Source organism: Medicago sativa, chromosome 5 (genome assembly GCF_051527215.1).
Source record: "Medicago sativa cultivar Bolivia chromosome 5, Bolivia_mono, whole genome shotgun sequence".
Taxonomy (NCBI): domain Eukaryota; kingdom Viridiplantae; phylum Streptophyta; class Magnoliopsida; order Fabales; family Fabaceae; genus Medicago; species Medicago sativa.
This window is the reverse complement of record NC_140753.1, coordinates 16,136,712-16,159,165: the sequence shown is the minus strand read 5'-3', so window position 1 is coordinate 16,159,165 and position 22,454 is coordinate 16,136,712. Positions and strand designations below refer to the sequence as shown.

Below are 22,454 nucleotides of genomic sequence, written 5' to 3'. Positions count from 1 at the left end.
ATATTTTCACCATTTTTCGGAATTGAACCATCTATTTTATTTTTGGCCTAAAGTTGACAATGTTACATGTTCTAAATGAGCGTGGTGTATAATCTAATGATAGAAAAAAAAATAAACATCAATGAATTGGTAATTTTTTTTATATTTTTAAACTTCATTTAAAACATCTTATACCACCACATGTAGGGGTGAACACGGGTACATGTACACCTGCGAACCTGGTCACCCAAATCGAACTAAACTGAAACTTACCCGAACCTAAACAGTTACGGGTCCAACCCAACCTAATTCGTTAAACCCATGAGATTTGGTTCGGACATCGGATTTAAGTTTAAGTATCCGTGTACCGATATATCCAACCCATGTACCTGTGAGATTGTTTCATACCGTAGCTATTTTAATAGGGTTAATAGTGTTTTACCCCCATATAATATATGTCATTTCCGGGTTTGCCCTCTGTAATATATTTTTTGTTTCAAAATACCTCATAGGTCATCTAACTGTGCATATTCACTGATGTGGCACACTGAATTACCTTTTTTTGCTGACACGACGCGCTGAATGTATAATTAATTTTGTTTTTATTTTTTTTACTGGTACACGTGACGACATATGTGAATTTTTAAAAATAATAAAAAGTATGGAAAAATGCAAAAAATTCTAGACAAATAAAAAAAATGAAGAGAATTCTAGAAAAATGAAAAAAATATTTTTCTAGAATTGAAAATAAAAAAAATTTAGATAATATTTTTCCATAATTGAAAATTCTGAAAAGTTGAAAATATTTTTCCTGATTTCTTTTTAAATAAAAAATTGAAAATATTTTTCCAGAATTTAGATAAATTTTTTTGAAAACTGATAATCTTTTTCCAGAATTTTAATAGAAAAAATTCAGATATTTTTTTGAAAATTTTATTCAATAATTTTTATAAAATCTTTTTTGACATTAAAAAATTAGAATAAAATTTATATTTTTAAATTAGAATAAAACTTATATTTTTTCTTACGAAATTATGAAGACTTTTTAAAAATAAAATAAAATAAAATTCTGGAAATTAATTTTCAAAATAAAAAAAATTAGAGAATATTATATTTTCTATTTTTTTATAATTTTAATTTAATTAAGTTTTTTTTATAATTTTTCAAAAATTTCGAAATATATTAAGGTCGAGATTTTTTTTTTTAAAAAATCTTCTTGACTTTGAAAATAATACGTAGAGAAAAATTTAACAAATATTTTTTTAATTATGAATTTTTTTAAGAAAAAATATCTAAACTTTTATTATTCAATAATATACTAAAATAATTTTCCAATAAATAATATATTAAAATATATATTTTCCTAATAAAGAATGAAAAAAAAAAACAGATATTTTAAAACAAAAAACAAAAATGGTTGCTCCTATTATTCCTCTCGTTTTTCAGCTATAAAGGGATCACCAAAACCAAGATTTTTTATTTTTTTTCCAACAACACTTCACCGTAGAAAGACGATTCATCATTATTATTCAAAAACGTGCTCCGATAACCGCCTCTGTTCATTCCGATCACGGCGTCGCTTTTTTTCCGGTGAATCAAATTGCGCAAATAGCTTCAACGCCACACAAAATTGGAGAGTTTTGATTTCTTCCGGTTCAGTTTCTGTGCCCTAATTGATCGACGAACGGTGAATTGAGTTGTTATCGATTTCGGTGTTGAATTGTGTTATATGATTGTTCAACAACAACATGGGATATGATTCGGATAATTCGCAAGATGGGAGAGATGAAGGTAACTTTGTTTATTGAAGATTTTAGAATAGGAGTATCAGAAGTTAAAGGAACTAGGAGAAAGTGGAAGTGTATGAATATGAAATTTAATTAGTGTTTTTCAGATTCAATATTAATTTTTTTGAAGGAGCACAATTAGAAGCTAGAAATGTAACGAAACCCTAGTTTATTCCAATAAACAAATCTGGGCACCGAGTTAAGTAATGACAAATACGAATAAGGAGCAGTGGAAACTAGTTTTCGCTTCTAAATTTTGTGAAAATTATCGATTGATGTATCACCGAGAATCTAGCTGTATTTTCTTTGCTTATAATGGATGTTTATGAAAGTTAAGCTTTCTAGTTGTACCGGCACTTTAAGAATAGGTTTAGTCATGAAGGGTAAATTTTGGAGGGCTACGTATTTTAGTATATATTTGAGTATTTAAAGAATTTGAAAGAATGCCATGGTATATGATCATATAACAATTCATTGCACTTCATTCATTTTCTTAACATACTTTATAGCTTCATAATTTAGAAGAGAAAACAAGTCCTCACCTCCCCTCCCTTCCAAAATCTCTCTCCCAAACAAACCCTAAAGTAGGATTGACTTGGTGGCATCATTGTTAATTGCTATGTGCTGAAATATGTCAAGCCGTTTGTCTGTGAGTTTGACGCGGTGTTGATTTATTTAGCTTCGTTTTTTTGGTTTATATAGTTCATTAACTCAGTATGTTCAATAATTTGGCTTGATAGATGATGAAGAAGAATATGAGGAGTCTGGCAAGGGTAATCATTTTCTCGGGTTCATGTTTGGAAATGTTGATAATTCTGGTGATCTTGATGTTGATTATCTTGATGAGGTAATTTAATGTGTCCTTTGATGTTTCTGTGAACTTGCTTGTTGAAATGTTTTGAGAACCAAGATCGGGCTTCTGCATGCATATATTTGTTATTTTGCTTGATTCCCTACGCACCTTCTCAGTAGTTTCCTGAAATTTCTAAGCTATTGTAGTATCATCATGATTGGTATGTGGAGGGTTTTGAAGTTGCTAAACTTTTTTATATTAGAAGATTTAAAACCATTTTTACTGTTTCTGTAAAAGAAAAAACCATATTTACTGTTTTGAGATATATTCTTTTTGGGAGGAGGAGGACAGGTTTTTACAAAAACCTTTATTGTAGCTTTTTGAAAAACAAAAAAGGAGGCAGTTTGGACATATTGGCGCAGTATGGTTGTCTAAACTAAAGAATTACCTGAGATTCAACTTTGGAAGATTAGATTTAGTAGTGTGCATAGATTCTTATTTGCTACAATTGTTAAGGTCAAGTGGTTACTTTACAAGTCAAATTGATCTTTATTAAATAGGTTTAAGACTTTAGGCATCAGAATTTTCAACTGAGTATAGAGTGCTATAAAAGCTTGCCTTTGTTTGTGTACAACAAGATTGATGTTAATGCCTATACTTTGAACTACTTTTAATGATCTGTTGGAGGTTCCAGGATCAATTATTCTTTGTAGGATCTGTTGGAGGTTCCAGGATAATTGTTCTTTTAGGATTTGTTTTCTTATTTTGAAAAATAGAATTATAATTATTGTGTTTTTTTAGTTTGAAAAATAGAATTATAATTATTGTGGGATGCACATTTTCTTGTTCTGGATCGTTTATGCTTTCTTCATTTGTTTATGTGTTTTGGTCAAAAACAGTAAAATTGGTGCTAAATGAGCATTTTTCCTTTTAGGATGCAAAGGAGCATCTATCTGCATTGGCTGACAAGCTGGGTCCATCATTGACAGATATAGATGTAAGAATATCAAATTTATTATTATTATTATTTTTTTTTACAGTACATATCAAGATATCATTATCAGGCTGTAGTGTTGAATTTAGAAATCAAAATGCTATCTTCTGATTTGGTTAACAAGCGTTTACTGTTAATTTTTCCTTGTATTTTCATTGTCTCCACCTCTTCAATTTTCCTTGATAAGAATGTGCTCTGTTTGCAGTTGTCAGGAAAGTCACCACGAACACCGCCTGGCATTGTTGAACAAGGTGAAGTTGTCTGCCAGGAAAAACTATATCATGCAGTTTTTGATATTCTGTTGGTATCTTTTTTTCCTTTATCAACTGAGAGCACTAAGCCTGTGTTTTATTTCTACTGGAATTGTTTCCCACATGAAGTATGCTTGGTGGAAAATATCATGCGAAGTAGCTATTTTTCTTTCGTTATCAGTGAATTTTTTACCTAAATGTCTAATATATTCCCCCATAGTATTGGTGGATAGATGAAGGCTAGCAGCACAGTCTTCATCATACTCTTTATGATTTGTCCTTTTTTTTTTAAAAAAAATTCAGTACACTTACTACATCAATTGGTCATTTCTTAAGAAGTGTTTACTCTTTAAAAATTGAACCAATCATAAAGAGTGTGTTCTAAAGAATTTTTTGGGAATAAGATTTGAGAACTTTTGGCGGTACCCTTAGTTTTAGAAATATTGTATAAATTATTATTATTTTTGTTAAAACTGGTAGTCATGCCTGATGATAGGGGTTTGTAAGGGCTAGTGGTGCACTTCAGTAGAACTAGACTAATAAAGCTAGCTGAAGTGTAGTTTTAGTGATGGTTTGTAGCTGTTTACATGAATGAATGGGTAATAGCGATCCAGTGGTGGACTGGCTGTATGGTGTTCCATGGCTATACACTGGCTTCCTAAATATGGTGTCAGTGTATGTGCTTCTGCTTTCTGTTTGTATGATGCACCCATGGTGATTTTTATTTCTCAGGTGGAGTGCATTTTAGTTGAAACTAGTTGCCTTTTAAAAAGGCACCCTGTTTTGTGATTCAGTCAATAGGAGGTTAATTTTTTTTTCCTCCTGTTTTGTGGATTTTAAATGCAAGCAAATTTGAAAGAGTGGGTTCTGCTAGTGATTTTTTTTGGGTTAAGATAACTTGCATGACTTTTATCTTGCATAGTGCCCCTTAAATTCTTCATTAGGCTCCCCATATTTGATGAAGCAAAGCTTATATTAAAAGAGTGAAATCTTTTGATATTTTAGAGGAAAGAAAATTGAAGTAAATCTGGATCTGTAAGACTGAAATTGTATTTTCTATTGTGATCTTAGTTAGTGCACAACTAAGCTAGTTAGGGATGCCAACCAATTAGCAGTTACATAACTTCTCATAATGATGCTAACTATTTACGATAACAGAATATCTCATAAGCTAGTTACAGAGGCCATCTCAAAAACACGTGCAGGCATACATATTTAGTCAAAATCATGAGTTGGATTGTAAGTTTGTGCAACCTCACAAAACTTTCCACCCTTGTGTTCAGCCCTGTTCGGATGCATAATTGAAAATCAGCAAAATTGGCCGGGATCGCCGTTCTTGCTTGTGGAATCGTGGGGTTGTCGACAGTTCACAATCTTGCTTCACATGTTATTACTTGGCGCATTTTTATTTTGGGGTTTCTGGATTAAATAAAAACCTATTCTCGCAAACAAATTACGTTTGTTTTGTAATTTTTGCTTAGAATTAATTCTGGGCCACACGATCTAGAACGCCCCAATAAAATTGCTTCATGGTTTGGTCTGTTTAGTTAGCTTAAGTTGGTAAATTGACCCATGATTTTCGTAATATTTATGTCTCCCATACGACTCTTGAATTTATATGCGCGGGCCCACACAGATATGATATAGCGAGTTTATGAATTTTGTAGGATCTAACTATCCGTGTTACGATTCCATGATGTACGCGTTTGTCTTCCATTCTCGATCATATGTTGAATTTTGATTTTGACTACTCCCTCCAGTCTTGAATATAAGCAATTTTTTGTTTTCGATGATCTAAAATACAAGCAAATGTTACTACTTCTATCGTATTTACCCAAGTTACTCTTCAATTATTACTTTTATTTTTTATTTTTTATCTAATAACTCTTCAATTTTTATGAAACAAGTTCTCACGACGGGTAATTTAGATAATATAATTGCTTTTTCATTATGTTTTGAAAATTAACTGAACCTAACTCTTTTCGGAAGCTGCGTGAGATAGCTTTTGCGCTTATATATGAGACCGGAGAGAGTGCCTACATAATAGAATATAGCAGAAGACAATAGTAGAAACTATTGATCATTTACATAGTATGAAACTCAACAAAATTGCAAAGTTATGTGAATCTTCCTTGAAAAGATAAATTTATTTTGCAATCACCTGCACTTGTGCTACAGACGTACATTTTGCTTCATGTCTATTATGTGGTTTCATGTGAAGTTTTCTGGTAGTTTATTAACTCGGATTAATTTATAATCTTAGATTGTGGGGAAAAGGCTGAAGATGCTGTCGATTACGAAGATATTGATGAAGAGTATGATGGTCCGGAGACGGAAACTGCGAACGAAGAGGACTATTTATGGCCAAAAAAGGATTTTTTCGCTGCCGAAGCCTCTCTTGAAGCTTTGGAGCGCAAAACTTCTGTCTTCGATGATGAAAATTATGATGAAGAATCTGATAAGGAACAAGACTTTGTGAACAATGAAGCTAAAGTCGATAACATCTCTCTATCTGGTAATGTGTTTTTTATTTGGCTTGGATAACTTAAGCTGTTGTACTTTATGAACTTATAACTTAAGGTATAGATTTACATGTGTTCTGGTTCTTATAAAAGTGCTAAAAAGTTGGTTCTTGTTATCTGGCGCTAGTATTTTCTTTGCAGCCTTGCTCAAATATAATCTGGAAGCATCTCTCTTGCCGATATTGCATGAAAGCATTTTGAGTTTTTATTTTATTTTTGTGCATCTCATTTATTCACAACTTATAGATCTCTCTTTCCTTCTCTAAGGGCAGGTTTGGCGGTAAATGTTATTTGATAGATTGTCTGTTGACATTCTTTCATTGGTGGTGTGATTGTTTAATCAGTAGGAATATACTTTTGTATTATGCTTGATACATAACATTTAGAAATCGAATGTGCGCGAGTGTCACCAGGCACTGGTATTGTTGGAAGTTGTATGATTTTTGTAACACACTGAGGGAAAGAACACCTGTCTGGGAGCTAGATTTGCACTGTGCTGAAATACATATTAAAATAGAAAATGCTGATTGAAAGTGGTATTTAATTCTAGCCATTCGGTGGACTTGGTAGGTAGATTTGACCTGATGCAACATTGTGGTAGATTAATTAAACGATCCCACTCGTTGGCCGCTTTCTTCCCTAAGAGAAATATCATTCAAAAGATACCTAAATTTTATAAAATTTATACTTATTATACGTATTTGAAATAACATAAAAAACGTCAGAAAATATTCTTTTAGTAGTCTTCTTGTTGGCGAAAATTTGAATCTTTTGAAAGTTTCTATAAATCTGTATCATAAAATCACACATTTTTTATTTAATATAAACAAATGTACCATATGCTGAATTCAAATTTGTATGTGAAGTTTGTGGGTTCATAAGCTTGAAAGCTGATTGACTAAGAATCAGTAAATTAATCACATTACTAACTGCCATCTTCAGTATAGTAAATTTAAGGGAAATGCTAACGAGTGGCCTACGGGCATTTTTTAAGGACTTCATATGGTATGTTTTTATGGAAAGTTGTGCATTCAATGCATCGGAAATTGAAGTATTAGACTTTTTCAATGAATAGTTTCTTAATTTAGAATCCCTAAAGAGTGCCTAGCAAGACCCTAAATTTTAATTATATTGTGTGATGTAATATTAAATCTATCAATTTTGAGCCTGTGCAGCTTGAATTTGAGTATACCAACTGTGCTTCTGAGCTATGATTTAACACCCAAGTGTTGGGCTCAATGTAACACCTAATAATAATTTGAGGGTTGAAGCATCTATTTTTAGGAAAGGCAGTGAATTTCACATGGGAGTCTTGCTGTTTATTAATGTTAGCTTTTCTTTTTCAGTGGATCAGGAGGAGAGCTTTGTAGACGCATCTAAAGAAGGGAGTGCTCTTGAGCATGATTTACAAGTGTCTCTGCAGACTGAAGAATTGGACGCTGATGTACAAACACCTGAGGTCAGTTTTTGCTTGTTTTGCCGTCTCCTAAGTGGTTTTATGTTCTTTCTTTCTAGCCTTTTTGATGTTTATTGTGCTGCATTAGGGTCCATGACAGTGAACAAATCACATTCTATTGTGTGATTTCATATGATATTTAAGTTTTGTATATTTCTTATGATTTCATGAATAAAAATATTGGGTTGAAGCTACCACCGTATATGACCTCCAAATTCTCTAGCGAATACGTAGTGTTGGATACCGTGTTGTCTTGCAGTCGAAGACAAGATTAAAAAGAAGCCTAATGCGTAGTTTTTTTATGTGGCGCTTAGTTTTTTTTATTTTATTTTTATTTTTATTATGTTCACCTGCTAAACTTGTAGAAAAAGAAAATCTAATAAATATTTCAAAATATAGTTATTAATAATAGCGTAGGGTAGCTGTGCTGTTGTGCTGTCGCAGAGGATAGCGTTTGATAACCGCTATTTGGTCTTGGTTATGTTTTGTTTTCAAAAAGGGTATGTTGACAGCATTATAAAATTATCATAGTTGACTTTCTATTAACATGCTAGTCTCTTAATTAATGAAACAAACAGGAAGGACCTGAATTTTTGAAGAGGTCTATGGCTACACCATTGCCTGTATTGTACGTGGACGATGGAAAGGCAGTTTTACGCTTTTCTGAAATCTTTGGTATTCAGGAACCTCCTCGAAAGGGAGAAAAGAAAGAGCGTCGGCATTCCACTCCTAGAGGTATATACCTAGAGATAGCACATTTACCTGAATTTCGTTTTGCAAATGTTAGAATTTGTTGAGTTTTTCCAAGAGAGGTATGACTTAAGTAGTTGTCACAATTTTGTACTATTACGAATAATTAAATTTATAACTTGCATTGGTGAGATTTTTGAATGAAGAAATGAGATGCTTTCTCTCCGCGGTGCATTACAATATGGTTTCCGTCCTAATTGGCTGTTTTTTCACTTGTATTTCCAGATAGATACAAGTCTTTCGATTTATCTGATGATATTGTAGAAGAAGATGAAGAGGAGTTCCTTAAAGGCTTCTCTCAGAGTCTAACACTTAACAAACAGGTTTGTGTAGTCCGTACTGATGTATCAGAAAACAATGTTGACTTCGAATTTCCGAAATTTGGATTTCTTCATGGAGATGCCTCACTTACCGTGAAAGATGATCGGCAACCAAAGGACTCTTGTCTTAGTGGTGAACCAATGAAAGGGGATTTTGCAGACGATCTTGCCTGGAAAGATCATACCCTCATGTTAGCCAACTTTTATCCTCTTGATCAGCGAGACTGGGAAGATGAAATCCTTTGGGGCAACTCTCCTGCTGCAAGTGATAATGATAATAATGTTGAGAGCTGTGAAATTTCTGGATCTGAATTGAGAACTTCTGATGGTGGTGAAATAGAAATTGAAACCAGGAAACATAATCTTCAGTCAGTGCCCCTTAAGATACTGGAGGAGAAAGATCATAATGTATTCACGTGCTGCTCTCCTGTTTCATTGGATCCCTTAGACTCAAGGGATTCTAACGGGGTCAAAACCAATTCAATATCCGAAAGTCTTTTTCATCCCCAGCTTTTGAGGCTAGAAGTGGACAGTTCTCATATTGAAGACGGAAGAGGGGTGGATGTATCCGAGAAGCATAATCAAATTGGTCAAGCAAAACGTTTGACCAAGGTTATGTCACAAAACAGAGACCTCATGGATGATTCATGGGTAGACAAAATAATGTGGGAGGAGCTTGACAGGCCTAAGATGAAGCCAAAGCTTATATTTGATCTTCAGGATAATCAAATGCACTTTGAAGTTTTGGATAGCAATGACGGTACCCATCTTCACCTTCATGCCGGGGCTATGATTTTAACTCGCTCTTTGAAATCAATCAGCGTGGAGTCTTCTGAGCTACCGGGACATGGAGGTCAATATGGTTGGAGATATGTTGCTAATGACAAACACTATTCAAATCGGAAAATTTCTCAGCAATTGAAATCAAACTCAAAGAAACGCTCAGCTCATGGTGTCAAAATTTTCCACTCGCAACCCGCACTGAAACTGCAGACCATGAAATTGAAGTTGAGCAAGTAAAAATTTTTCATTTGAGGGAGGGGGTCTTGATAGTATCAATTTTTTGTCTGTCGCATGTTTTGCCTGGATTTGAGACGTTTTTTGTTTATTAGTATATTATGTTTTTGAAATCAAGGTTTCTGGTAAAGTTTAGATGCAAGCTTGTTTGATGTTTGTGTGGTTATTTGATATTTGATTCTCAAATATGGTACCTTCTTCCTAAGATTTTGGGCTTTCTATTTTTCTTGGTTTATTAGCCCCATTCTTGAAGGACATAACTTGTGTCCATAGTTTTTTACAAGTCAGGTGCATATGGAAGAAGTGTATTTTATCATCTGTTTCGGTAGAGGCGGCATTAGTTTGTACAGAAATGTCTTGATAAATAATTACTATCCCCACGTATGAAAGGTTAACATAAAAGGTCCTTTTACATCGAATGATAAGAACTTAAATGTGCTGAAAGGAATATTAGTGCATACGTTACTAATAATTACTTAAAGAGTTTCTCTTTGACCCCAAACTTGTTATTAGGGATATAATTATGTTTGTGGAATCACATAGGCGTTCTGCTCATGTCTCTATCATGGGTGATGCTATTTTTGTCATGCAGATAGATAGACTGGGAATCATTACTGTATTCTTGAGTATTTCTTCTTGCTCCTCGATCTATCCAATATTTTGTTTGAGGATATTTATCAATTTTTCTCTCTTAATTTTTAATATTAAAATAATAATTTCATTTCATGGTTATTGACCCTTAAAATAATAATTTTGTTTGATGTTTGAGGATATATAGAATGACATTTTGCTAAAAGAAGTAACGCTATGTCAGTTCAATACACATTTTGTAAAACATGCCAGCCAATCATATGATTTTTCGTTGTTTGTACAATCTGTTACATTCCATGTCATTCCCATAATCAGTCACCAGTGCGCTATCTCTTTCTTTTATCAGTCAGTTGGCTATATTAATGTTGGATTTGCTTATGCCACTTGTCAAGTTCCTGTGAAACCTTAACCGATTTGCACATGTGGGGTCTGCCCCTTTTCTTTGTCCTTTATTATCTGTTTTCCGTTGTGCATTGTTGATATTTCATGTCTTTATATTCTTACGAACTTTTTTGCAGTAAAGATATTGCGAATTTTCACCGGCCTAGAGCACTATGGTATCCCCATGACAATGAGGTGGCTGTTAAAGAACAAGGGAAATTACCTACTCATGGACCCATGAAAATTATTATGAAAAGCTTGGGTGGCAAGGGGTGTAAGCTGCATGTTGGTGCTGAAGAAACTCTCTCTTCTGTTAAAGCAAAAGCTTCCAAAAAACTAGGTTGTCAATTTTTCTTCTCTGTTCTCCAGTAAATTTTTTTATTTCAATAGAAATATATATTAAAATCACGATAAGCTGTCATTTTTGTTCAGTTCCCTTATGTTTTTTTTACTGTCTTTTGGGTCTTATCCTAGTCTTCAGTTCTACTTCCTCATATGATTGACGAGGGATTTTTGTTTTTGGTAGATTTCAAGGCAACAGAAACAGTGAAAATATTTTATTTGGGTAGGGAGCTTGATGATCAAATATCACTCATTGCACAAAATGTTCAGCCAAACTCCTTGTTACATCTTGTCCGTACAAAGATACATTTATGGCCTAGGGCACAAAAGGTTCCTGGTGAGAACAAGTCTCTGCGTCCTCCCGGAGCATTCAAGAAAAAATCTGATCTTTCTGTAAAAGACGGACATGTTTTTCTTATGGAGTGAGTGATTTGAAATTTTTGTTCTGCTACTTTGTATGTGTGCTCTTTGTTGGAACAGAATAATTTTCTATTTTGCATGCGTACATGCTTCAAAGGGAAAGTTCAATTTTTAAGGTTGAGAATGACACTACTGTGAGAGATACAATGCTATAGTTTGTTCTCCTCTGATTAATGAGCACCTTCCCTATAAAGCCATCACTAGTAGTTGGCCATAGTTATTAATTTTTACGTGCATGATATGATCAACCTATTCAATGTGTTTACTAGGATTGGTTTTGCCATCCAAAAAGGCTTAGCGGCGCAGCTTGTTGCCCGCTTGTCTTCCACTTACGTGTAATTTTCTGAAACTTAATACTCCCTCCGTCTCTAAATAATAGTCGTTTAAGGTTTGTGCACGATTATTAAGAAAATGATCAATTGTGTTGATTTCAATGGTAAAATTAGTATCATTTACCGAAATACCCTTATTAATTGTAGTTAGTGGAGTAGTTAAGTTGGATGAAATTTAATAAATAAGGGTATAATAATGGAAAAAGATAATAAATGTTGCATTGGTATTCTAAAGTGACAATTATTTTGAGAAAAATAAAAAATGCTAGTGACAATTATTTAGAGACGGAGGGAGTAGTATTAATTGATGCTATGTTAGCCTTTCAGATTCCAAGAAAAATTGGTAGAATCAATGTTAGCTAACATTGAATGTATCTATACATAAAGGGTAATGTAGTAATAATCATATCTGAATTATACACATTAATTACAATCAATATAGACTATTCCATTTCTCTATTTCTTGTGTGTTGCAATCATGTTTAATATAAATAAGGACAGAAGGAGTAACTCTTATGCTCATATTCTTGCTCTATTATTTTAAATGATTTTGAGATGGTACTTTGTAGTATCTAGTCCTTATGGTAAAACTGAAATTATTGTGAGCACTGAAATCAATATTTATTTTTTGCCTGATATTTATTGTGAGCATGTCCTCTTGATACCAAATCTGATATGTACCCTTTTTACTGTGTTTTTCCTTGGTATTTTGCTAAATGAATGAGGATTGGGGATACTTTATCATTAAGCTCACGAACTATGTTTTCCTTAGGTATTGTGAAGAAAGGCCTTTACTTCTCAGCAATGTTGGAATGGGTGCAAGACTTTGTACATACTATCAGAAAAGTTCTCCGGATGACCACTCTGGTGCCTTATTACGCAATACAGATAGTAGCTTGGGGCATATTATTTCTCTGGACCCTGCTGATAAATCTCCTTTTCTTGGTGATTTAAAACCTGGTAGCAGTCAGTCATCGCTTGAGACCAATATGTATAGAGCACCCATATTTGCTCATAAAGTTCCACCAACTGACTATTTGTTGGTTCGTTCTCCAAAGGGAAAGCTATCGTTAAGGCGCATTGATAAAGTTAATGTTGTTGGACAGCAGGTCAGTACATCCTTGTTAATTGTTGTTTGTAAAATTAATAAAGTTAATGTTGTTGGACAGCAGGTCAGTACATTCTTTGAATTTAACTTACTGATAAACTGAAGGAATTTGTTCTTATGTCTCGTTGTTTGATATAAACCTTAACAGATGGAATATTTTGAACTGTTATAACGTGTTGTTAATCTTTAGTATCTTTTCCTTGTTTGATACTGCTATTTGCATTCCAAATATACATCACCGAAAATTTGTTTTGTTACTGCCATTTGCATCCCAAATATACATCACTGAAAATTTGTTGATAGATGGTTTATTCAATTTTTCTTCGCAGGAACCTCTTATGGAGGTGTTCTCGCCTGGAAGTAAGAATCTTCAGACTTTCATGATGAACAGGTTATTGGTACACATGTGCCGTGAATTCCAAGCAGCAGAGAAGCAGCACTTGTCTCCATACATTCGCATTGACGACTTTCTTTCTCAGTTTCCTTTTCTTTCAGAAGCCTCATTTCGTAAGAGGATCAAGGAATATGCTAATTTACAGGTATTGGTGGTTCACATAGCTCATTATCATGTTAGAGTATGAAGTGGTGGATGCTAATGGAATTCCTTATTACTTCAAAGCGATTCAACGAAAATTCTACAAGATGTTTTGCGTTGTATTTAAAGTGATTTTTGTAATACAATCTTGTTTCTAACTTTTATTATATCTTTTGGATACCTGAATGTTTCATTCATTCAATGTGTATTACTGCAGAGGGGCGCAAATGGACAGTCAATTTTTGTTAAAAAGAGAAATTTCCGCATGTGGTCTGAAGATGAATTGAGAAAAATGGTGACACCAGAGCTTGTGAGTTCCATCATTTGAGATTCAGTTCCTTTGTTTATGAATAATACATCTCTTTCTGCTGAAATGCGCTGTTAACAGCATAACAGTAACACAAAATTGTCTTAAAAGCACAATGTGATGGTTTTGAACTTGCGTAGTAAAATTTATCCCATCAGCTGCTCGGTTCAGAGTTGCATACATGATACTCTTGTTGAAAATGCATGGTTTTAAAAATTGTAACGAGTTTTTATCAGATACTCAATATGCTTGTTTCCGCTCTCTGCCTGGCACTTTTTATATGATTAAGGTTCAGGGTCTTGATGCTTATTAGCTTGGTGTGTGTTCCGATGGTGCTTTAATTGCCTGTCAACGTGTGTCCAGAATCGGCATACTTATGCTTTATTGTTTGTTTTTATAAGATGAATTTCATTTCTTTAATATGATTCCTTCTTTATTTACATTGTTTTAGGTTTGTGCCTTTGAAAGCATGCAAGCTGGCCTCTACCGTTTAAAACATTTAGGAATTACTGAAACACATCCTAATAATATTTCATCTGCAATGAGCCGGCTTCCTGATGAAGCAATAGCACTGGCTGCTGCATCACACATGGAGAGGGAACTGCAAATTACTCCATGGAACTTGAGTAGCAATTTTGTTGCCTGTACAAGCCAGGTGATCTATGTTCGATTTTTAGATTAGTTGGCTTCAGCATATATCTTGCTTATCCGTTATGTGTTCAAATTTCTTAATATTTGATTTTTTACGGGTAAACCTGGTTTTAAAGGGAAAGAGAAAAAGAGTTCTTTTTTCTTTTCAAAAGAATCAACTGCCAGTAATGAACCGAGTATTACAGATTGAGCTTACTGCAGGATATTATTGTTGTACATGCTTTTTTCACGAACGAGTTACTGACTTGTGTAGGTCGTTCATGCTTCATAGTGTATTTACACATTTGTTTATTTAGATATACTTAGATTTTTATACTTGGACCCCATCTCAAATAAAAGTTTTTTTCTTTTTACCTTCTCATTTTTGCTTTGCTACTTGAAAGTTGAGTGAAAAATAACATTTCACAGAAGAATGTCATAAAGTTGACTTCTTGTGCTATTTAGTTCAACTAGAAGATGCTTTTGCTCCATTGAAATTTGTATTAATTACGATTTTGGTTCCCTGAAACATGTCAGTCGTGCATCCATAAATTGAGTGTCGAGCATAGCAGAGATGAGGATATTGCGTTGGATGTGTGGTAAGACGAGATGGGATAGAATTAGAAATGACAACATTAGAGAGAGTTCGGGTAGCACCTATGGTAGAAAACATGGTAGAAACTAGACTTAGGTGGTTTGGGCATGTAGGGAGAAGACCTGTGGACTCTGTAGTTTTAGGGGAGTAGATCAGATGTAGGGGAGTCAGATCACTAGAGGTTGGGGTAGACCTAGAAAAACTATAAGACAAACTATTAGTAACGATCTAGAGATAAATGAATTGGAGAAAGACATAGTTTTTGATAGAACACTATGGCATTGTTTGATTCATGTAGCCGACCCTACTTAGTGGGATAAGGCTTGGTTGTTGTTGTTGTACAATTTGAGTGTCGTATCAATCAAATAAAGTTTGAACGTAAGTGAATTCTACATTATTTATTAATTAGATTCCTGAAGCAAAATAATTCATGCATCCTTTTTCCGCTGTTTTTGTGATAACTTTCTTTTATGGATAAAATTGAGCAGGCAGCTTTTATCTTAAACAATTTTGCTTTTTGAAACTAATTATTTTTCAGAAGATAGGGGTTATGACTTATGATGAATTATATTGTCTCTATCTTCTCTATAATATAAAGTAAATTTACTATACTGACTATTGTCTTCTCATAATTTTTTTTTTCTTTCCCTAATTGACTAAATTACTAATGAAAAGTTTCTCCCCCACCCGTGGAATATTCTCTTTGGCAGGGTAAGGAAAATATTGAACGGATGGAAATCACAGGTGTTGGTGATCCATCAGGTCGTGGCTTGGGGTTTAGCTATGCTCGGGCACCTCCAAAGGCACCGGTGTCTAATGCAATGGTGAAGAAGAAAGCAGCTGCTAACCGAGGAGGTTCCACTGTTACTGGTACAGACGCTGATCTACGTAGATTAAGCATGGAGGCTGCACGAGAGGTGTGTTGTATTTTAGTGGTCTGCTTTGAACTGTATGTGTACTATAACTATGCATGTGAATCTTGTTCAAAAAAACTATGTATGTGAATCATAGAGCTTCATTTTAGAGTTATTTTTTTTAAATAAAAATAAATTAGAGATGGCTTTCCTTTTTTGGCAGGAGAATTTTTGTGCTCAAGTTTTTTGTATCTTCGATAGTGAGTAAAGTTGAGACAACCAGGGAATATTTATTGGGATAAAAAAAATTAGTGCTGCAATTTTTTTTAATCTGTATGTATATCAACAATCAATAATGGTGTCTAAAAAGCAGAAGTGGAAAATTAATTTTCACCGATGCCTAGTCATGAGGTTCATTTGCTTGAATAGGCAAGCACCTTTAGGGTTTGGTTGTGAGAAGAAAGTGAGAAGAGAGAAATAGGTGAGAGGTAGTGTGAGAAGAGAGAAATATATTAGATTTAATGTGCTGATTGGTATAAGAGAAAGAAGAGAGAAATAGAAGAGAAAAAAGTGTGATTATTTTTAAAAAGACAAAAGAACCCTAGAACTTAAAAACTATCATACATTTTTGTATTTATTTTTTTAATCAAAATTAGTTATTGTTTATTACCATTATAGTTTAAAAAAGGAACAAATAATTTAATAACATTATTTTTCAATTTAATTTAGTTGTATATTTTAGATTTTATTAGTCGCTTTCCTTTTAACAAAAATATCTTAGCGCCGGTGCACTTTTTTTTTTAATTGACGATACACACACATAAATAAATAATAATAAATATATGGAAGAAAAAAAATCAATACATGAAAATGGACATCATGAAGTTGCAGAGAGGATGTTGGTACATTCACGTTAAAAGGTCTTATGCGACATGGGTATAAATGGAACAAGAAAAAAAAAACAAGCTTCTCTTTTCCCCTTCTTTGCTGATGAGTATTAAGTGAAAGGTGTGGCGTGGGCCCCATTAATCTTTAGTCTCTTTTCTCTATTTCTCTGCCAACCAAACAGGAGAAGTTTGCTATCTCTTCTATTTCTCTCTTCTCTTACTCTATATCGTATTTCTCTTGAAACAAACGAAGCATTACGGATGTTGTTCATTACGCTGTCCTTTCTCTCGAAATATGATTATTTTGCTTATCTCCAATTTCACCATTACTAGTTGCTTTTGTTTTCTCGCGCATAACTTATGTAGCAAATGAATTTTCTATATATTTGTGTGTGTGTGTGCGCCTTTTTGGCTTCTGGCTGCTTGAACCATGTGGTAATAGCATAGCATATTTAATCCATGTGGATTCATGTTTTTAATTTCAGACATGTTCTTATTCCAGGTACTTCTTAAGTTCAATGTTCCTGAGGAAGACATTGCAAACCAAACCAGATGGCATCGCATTGCTACGATTCGCAAACTTTCAAGTGAGCAAGCTGCATCTGGGGTTAAGGTTGATCCAACAACTATAGGAAAATATGCTCGTGGTGGTCAGCGGATGTCCTTTCTTCAGTTACAGCAGCAGACCAGAGAAAAGTGCCAGGAGATTTGGGATAGACAAGTTCAGAGTTTGTCAACTTTAAATGGTGATGATAATGAGAGTGATTCAGAAGGGAATAGTGATCTAGATTCTTTTGCTGGAGATCTGGAAAATTTGCTTGATGCTGAGGAATTTGAAGATGGTGAAGAAGGCACTAATGACTTAAAACGTGATAAGGGAGATGGTGTTAAGGCTCTCAAAATGAGAAGACGAACAACATTGGCCCAGACAGAGGAGGAAATACAAGATGAAGCAGCTGAGGCCGCTGAATTATGCAGGTTGCTTATGGATGGTATGATATCTTATTGATTATTGGAATATTATTCCAGGCCCTTTTTAGAATATTAATCCAGGCCTTTATCAGAACTGGATTTGATCTCCGCGTTGTTCACTTGTTCTAATTAAGTGACCAGAATTTTTAATTGGATCACTATTTTGAAATGAACTGCTGACCAAAAAAAAAAGAACTATTTTGAAATGAACTCGGATCTTATCAGATTTGACTATTTTTGGCAATATTATATTCAGATGATGAAGCGTACCGGAAGAAAAAGAAGAAAGGCAAGGTTATGGTTCCAAGAAGATTGGTACCAAAACTACAGCCAAAATTTGTCTTTGACCACACTGAACAAGTAAAGCAAATAACAAATACATTGCAACTAAATGGATCTAATCATTTTAAAGAGGATGCATTTACAGATCATAGGGAGGTAAGGCAAAAGTTAGTTTAGTCACATTCTAATGTCAATGCACATCTTCTCCTTTGGCGCACTTATTTCACAATTTGTACTCTGAAGATTATATCATAAATAGTTATGTAAACAAATAAATTTCAACTGATGAGGCCTAATTCTCTATTATTTTGGCAGGAGGAAATTTTATCTGCTAAAAAAAGCAAATCAGTGAAGGTCAATAAAGTAAAGAAGAATGACATTTCACCCATTAGTGTACCAAATAAAAAAATCAAATTAAATATGGGAGAAGGAATTAAGGTAAGCGATTGACTTTTTCGTGTTTCATTCTTCTCTTCTCTTTATATATTGAAAGACCCTTTTAAATGGTTGAATTTACATAAAAGGTCTTGACCCCAAAACTGTTCATTTAATGGTGCTTGCTGATGAAGATACATTGGTTATATTCCTGTATCAAAGTTTTGATTTCTCTTTCCTGTACATAATGTATACCATATATGTACATTCATATGCCAAAGTACTTCACGTCGACGAGCATAGTATTTCTAGGTGTAGATGGTTCTATTCTAGGATCACTGATAAAATTCATAATGGTTTACCAAAGAATTTCACAGGGGTATTTTGATTTTTTATTTTTTTAGAGTAAGTACGTTTTTACTTTCTCCCTTAGTTTATGGAAAGATTCCACTAATTTTAAAACAGAAACAAATGCTTTGAATAGTCTCTTCTTTATGTTTGTTCAAAAATTGCAAAATATTGTCATGATTTACAGATGTACCATAATCTTTGATATTGTTTTCTCCATGTTATAATCTTTGATAATCTTTGATATTGTTTTCTCCATGTTTGTGTGAATATTTTAACTGCATTGGAAGATTACTCCTAAAACTATCTTGAATTTATGTATGGAGAACCAGGTATTTAAGGAGAAAAAACCATCAAGGGAAACTTTCGTTTGTGGAGCATGTGGCCAGGTGCGTATCTGGAGTTTTCCCTTGTAGTCCTTTTATCCAGAGAACTCTTTTGTGACACCTGTTGCTTGAGGTTTTATGATTTTTGTTTATGAAATACAGATATGGAGTTAAAATTGTAACTTTGCAAATGTATTATGAAAAATAATTATCTGGAAACTAGAAGTTAACATTTACTGTTCTACATTGATTAAAGAAGTTGTATTTCAGTAAATACAAAATATGAGGGTGTTTTTAGTTATGTATTTTTTATTTTTTTTGCACTACATGCCTTTTTATATATTATTGTTGTAATTATTTTGTTGATAAACCAGCTTGGGCACATGCGAACGAACAAGAACTGTCCGAAATATGGTGAAGATCCAGAAGCACAGCTTGAATCTACAGACATGGAAAAACCAACTGGAAAATCCAGCTTTGGTGATCCCTCTAGCCAGTCCCAGCATCAACTCTCCTCCAAAAAGTCAATATCAAAAATTGTAACAAAACTTGCTCCAGTTGAGAATTCAACAAAAATTCCATTGAAGTTCAAATGCAGTTCGACAGAGAAATCTTCTGATAGACCTGCAGTAGAAACTCTGCAGAGTTCTGACAAGCCAGTCACTTCTGACAAGCCTGTCATTTCTGACTCAGAAACCGCCAAGTCTGCTAAAATTAGTAAGATAATTATTCCAAACAAAGTGAAATCAGATGATACACAGGCTGAATCTCTTAAGCATGCTATTGTTATACGTCCTCCTACTGATCCAGGTAGAGGTCAGGTTGATTCTCATAAGTTCCCAATTAAAATCCGCCCGCCTGCAGAAATAGATAGGGAGAGAAGTCACAAAAAGATTGTTATAAAACGTACAAAGGATGTTGTTGATCTGGAACTGGACAGTCCTGGTGGAAACACAGGATTTGAACACAGAAAAACTAAAAGAATTGTGGAATTGGCAAATTTTGAGAAGCACAGAAAGCAGGAGACCATGTATTCGACTGAAAGTTTGGTAAAACGGAATTCTAAAGAGGATAGAAGATGGTGGGAAGAGCAAGAAAAACGAAGAAATGAAGCGAGACTCAGAGAAGACAAAGCAAGGAGGTATCGCAAAGAAGAAATGAGAATTCAGGAACAAGAAAGATTAAATGATTTAAAAATGCAGGAACAAGAAAGATTAGATGATTTAAGAAGATATGAAGAAGATATTAGAAGGGAGAGGGAAGAGGAAGAACGGCAAAAAGCTAAGAAGAAAAAGAAAAAGAGAAAGCCCGAGTTAAGAGATGAGTATGTAGACGATTCTCGGGAAAGAAGATATGGTAAGAGGATGCTTGAAAGAGAACGGAGTGGAAAAAGGAGATCCGTTGTTGAGTTAGGAAAGTTTGGTGAAGATTTTATGCCGCCAACAAAACGCCGAAGAGGGGGAGGAGGAGAGGTACATTTCTTGCATGTCATTTTCATTATTGTGTTTGTTTCACCTTCATGTAAGCATCCGTGTCAAGTAGGAGCAATAGTACTGGGACATCTTTCCATCAGTTTTGAGGAAAGTCTGTTATTTGTGTGCGGTTTCACCTCCATTTTCACATACACAACACACAAACGTGTTATATGGGAGAAATAATTAGTCATTTGAGTTTTTGATTTGTGGTTATTTTTGCTGTGGGTTTTCCAGAATTGTAATTCAAGAGTTAGCAGCTTGTTTTTCTTCTTAAGTAGTTTAGGTTATGCTGCAATCATAATGATTTTTGGTGTATAGGTCATTTAAGGATGTAACAAGGTGGGGGGATGCAGGGGGGTATCTCCTGCCAGGAATATACCCTTCATTCCCTCGACAGAGACCTGCTGACAGGATTTACTTCTTTAGGATCTTTTTGGTAGGCTTTGGAAAGAGAACATCATTCCTTTGGGGTGAATAAATTAGACAAGTGCCTAAAAGAAAGAACATCATTTAATTGTGGGTGCTTTATGTTTTATTTTGTAAATACACGACTTTAGTTAGAAATTATTTGTGGCTGTGGTTGTGGTTGGTCCTTTCAATTATTTATTTGTAGCATAACAGGCGTGTGTGTTTACTTGGCTTGAGTTATATGCTAACTTCAATTTATTTATTTATTTATTTTTTTTGTGAAGGTTGGTTTGGCAAATATCTTGGAGAGTATTGTGGATACCATTGTGAAAAATAGGTATGACCTGTCTAATCTTTTTTTGAAACCAGTGCCCAAGAAGCTTGCCCCTGACTACCTGGATATCATAGAGAGGCCAATGGATCTTTCCAAAATCAGGGAGAGGGTGCGGAATATGGAGTACAAAAGTCGTGAAGACTTCAGACATGATGTATGGCAAATTACTTTTAATGCCCATAAATATAATGATGGGCGAAATCCTGGAATTCCTCCGGTTGCGGATATGCTTTTGGAATATTGTGATTATTTGTTGAATGAGAATGATGATAGTCTCACTGCTGCTGAAGCCGGTATTGAAACTAAAGATTTCTAAGTGATGTCAAATTCAGATCATGATATTTGAATGAAGTGTTAGTTCTAGTTTTTTTTTGTAGATAGTGTAAGTTCTAGTATGAAAATAGATGGAAAATCAATCATTTTGTATTTTTCTTTTAAAGATGTCAAAGAGCGTTGCAATTTGTATGGAAACATGGTGATAATGATAGTACCAGTGTATCACCGTGTGGCTCATTGAATTTTTTCGTATGTAACAATGTAGTCCGAGAATGGCCCCCTCGAGAATTTTTAGGGCTAGAAAAAAATATAGTAGGATGCAGATGCAGATTGCAGATTGGTGAACACAAGAGTATTTCTTTTAATACCAATTATAGACATAGGCTTACTATTAATAAAGAAAAAAAATAAAAGAAAGCACTTAACGTCAACATCTCCATAATTACCCAAACAAAGAAATTTCGAATGTGTTATGTTTTGTTGTTATTTCCGAATCATTCTTTAGTGTTTTGAAGCAATTTTTTATTTGGGACCACACACCCCTTTGGCATTGCTATTGTCACAGTATGGCGGAGAAAGTGTGCCTTAAACTAACAAGCATTTGGCTTAACAACGTTAATCTCTTGTGTCTAACTTGATGGTTATTTAAATTAGCAATTAATCAGAATGGTTGAGTATAGTTGAAGATGCTAGTTTTTGGTGTGTGATGAATTGAAGATCGAATTCTGCGTGAGGCTTACATTTTACATTTAATGTGATATTCGAACATGATAACCTCAGCTAGGAATTTTTAGTTACAACAAACAA

General features: G+C 34.1%; 1 protein-coding gene across 4 annotated transcripts; it reads left to right on the top strand.

Annotated features, from left to right (window-relative positions):
• Positions 1 to 1,453: 1,453 nt before the first annotated feature.
• Positions 1,454 to 21,872, top strand: HAF01 (HAC13 protein (HAC13)). 4 transcript variants are annotated; one of them, XM_085713934.1, is made up of 21 exons: positions 1,454 to 1,770; positions 2,507 to 2,613; positions 3,494 to 3,556; positions 3,759 to 3,804; positions 6,068 to 6,319; positions 7,673 to 7,785; positions 8,361 to 8,517; positions 8,758 to 9,868; positions 10,979 to 11,181; positions 11,368 to 11,605; positions 12,708 to 13,044; positions 13,373 to 13,582; positions 13,796 to 13,888; positions 14,337 to 14,540; positions 15,821 to 16,027; positions 17,354 to 17,843; positions 18,080 to 18,261; positions 18,421 to 18,543; positions 19,161 to 19,217; positions 19,529 to 20,626; positions 21,322 to 21,872. In XM_085713934.1, exons 1-21 carry the CDS (start codon positions 1,728 to 1,730, stop codon positions 21,685 to 21,687), a joined length of 5,700 nt encoding a protein of 1,899 aa, XP_085570060.1. In that variant the 5' UTR covers positions 1,454 to 1,727; the 3' UTR covers positions 21,688 to 21,872. The 4 variants fall into 4 exon arrangements, with proteins under 4 accessions (XP_085570060.1, XP_085570059.1, XP_085570058.1 ...); XM_085713933.1 differs by having other exon boundaries at positions 19,155 to 19,217; XM_085713932.1 differs by having other exon boundaries at positions 12,708 to 13,107.
• Positions 21,873 to 22,454: the final 582 nt, after the last annotated feature.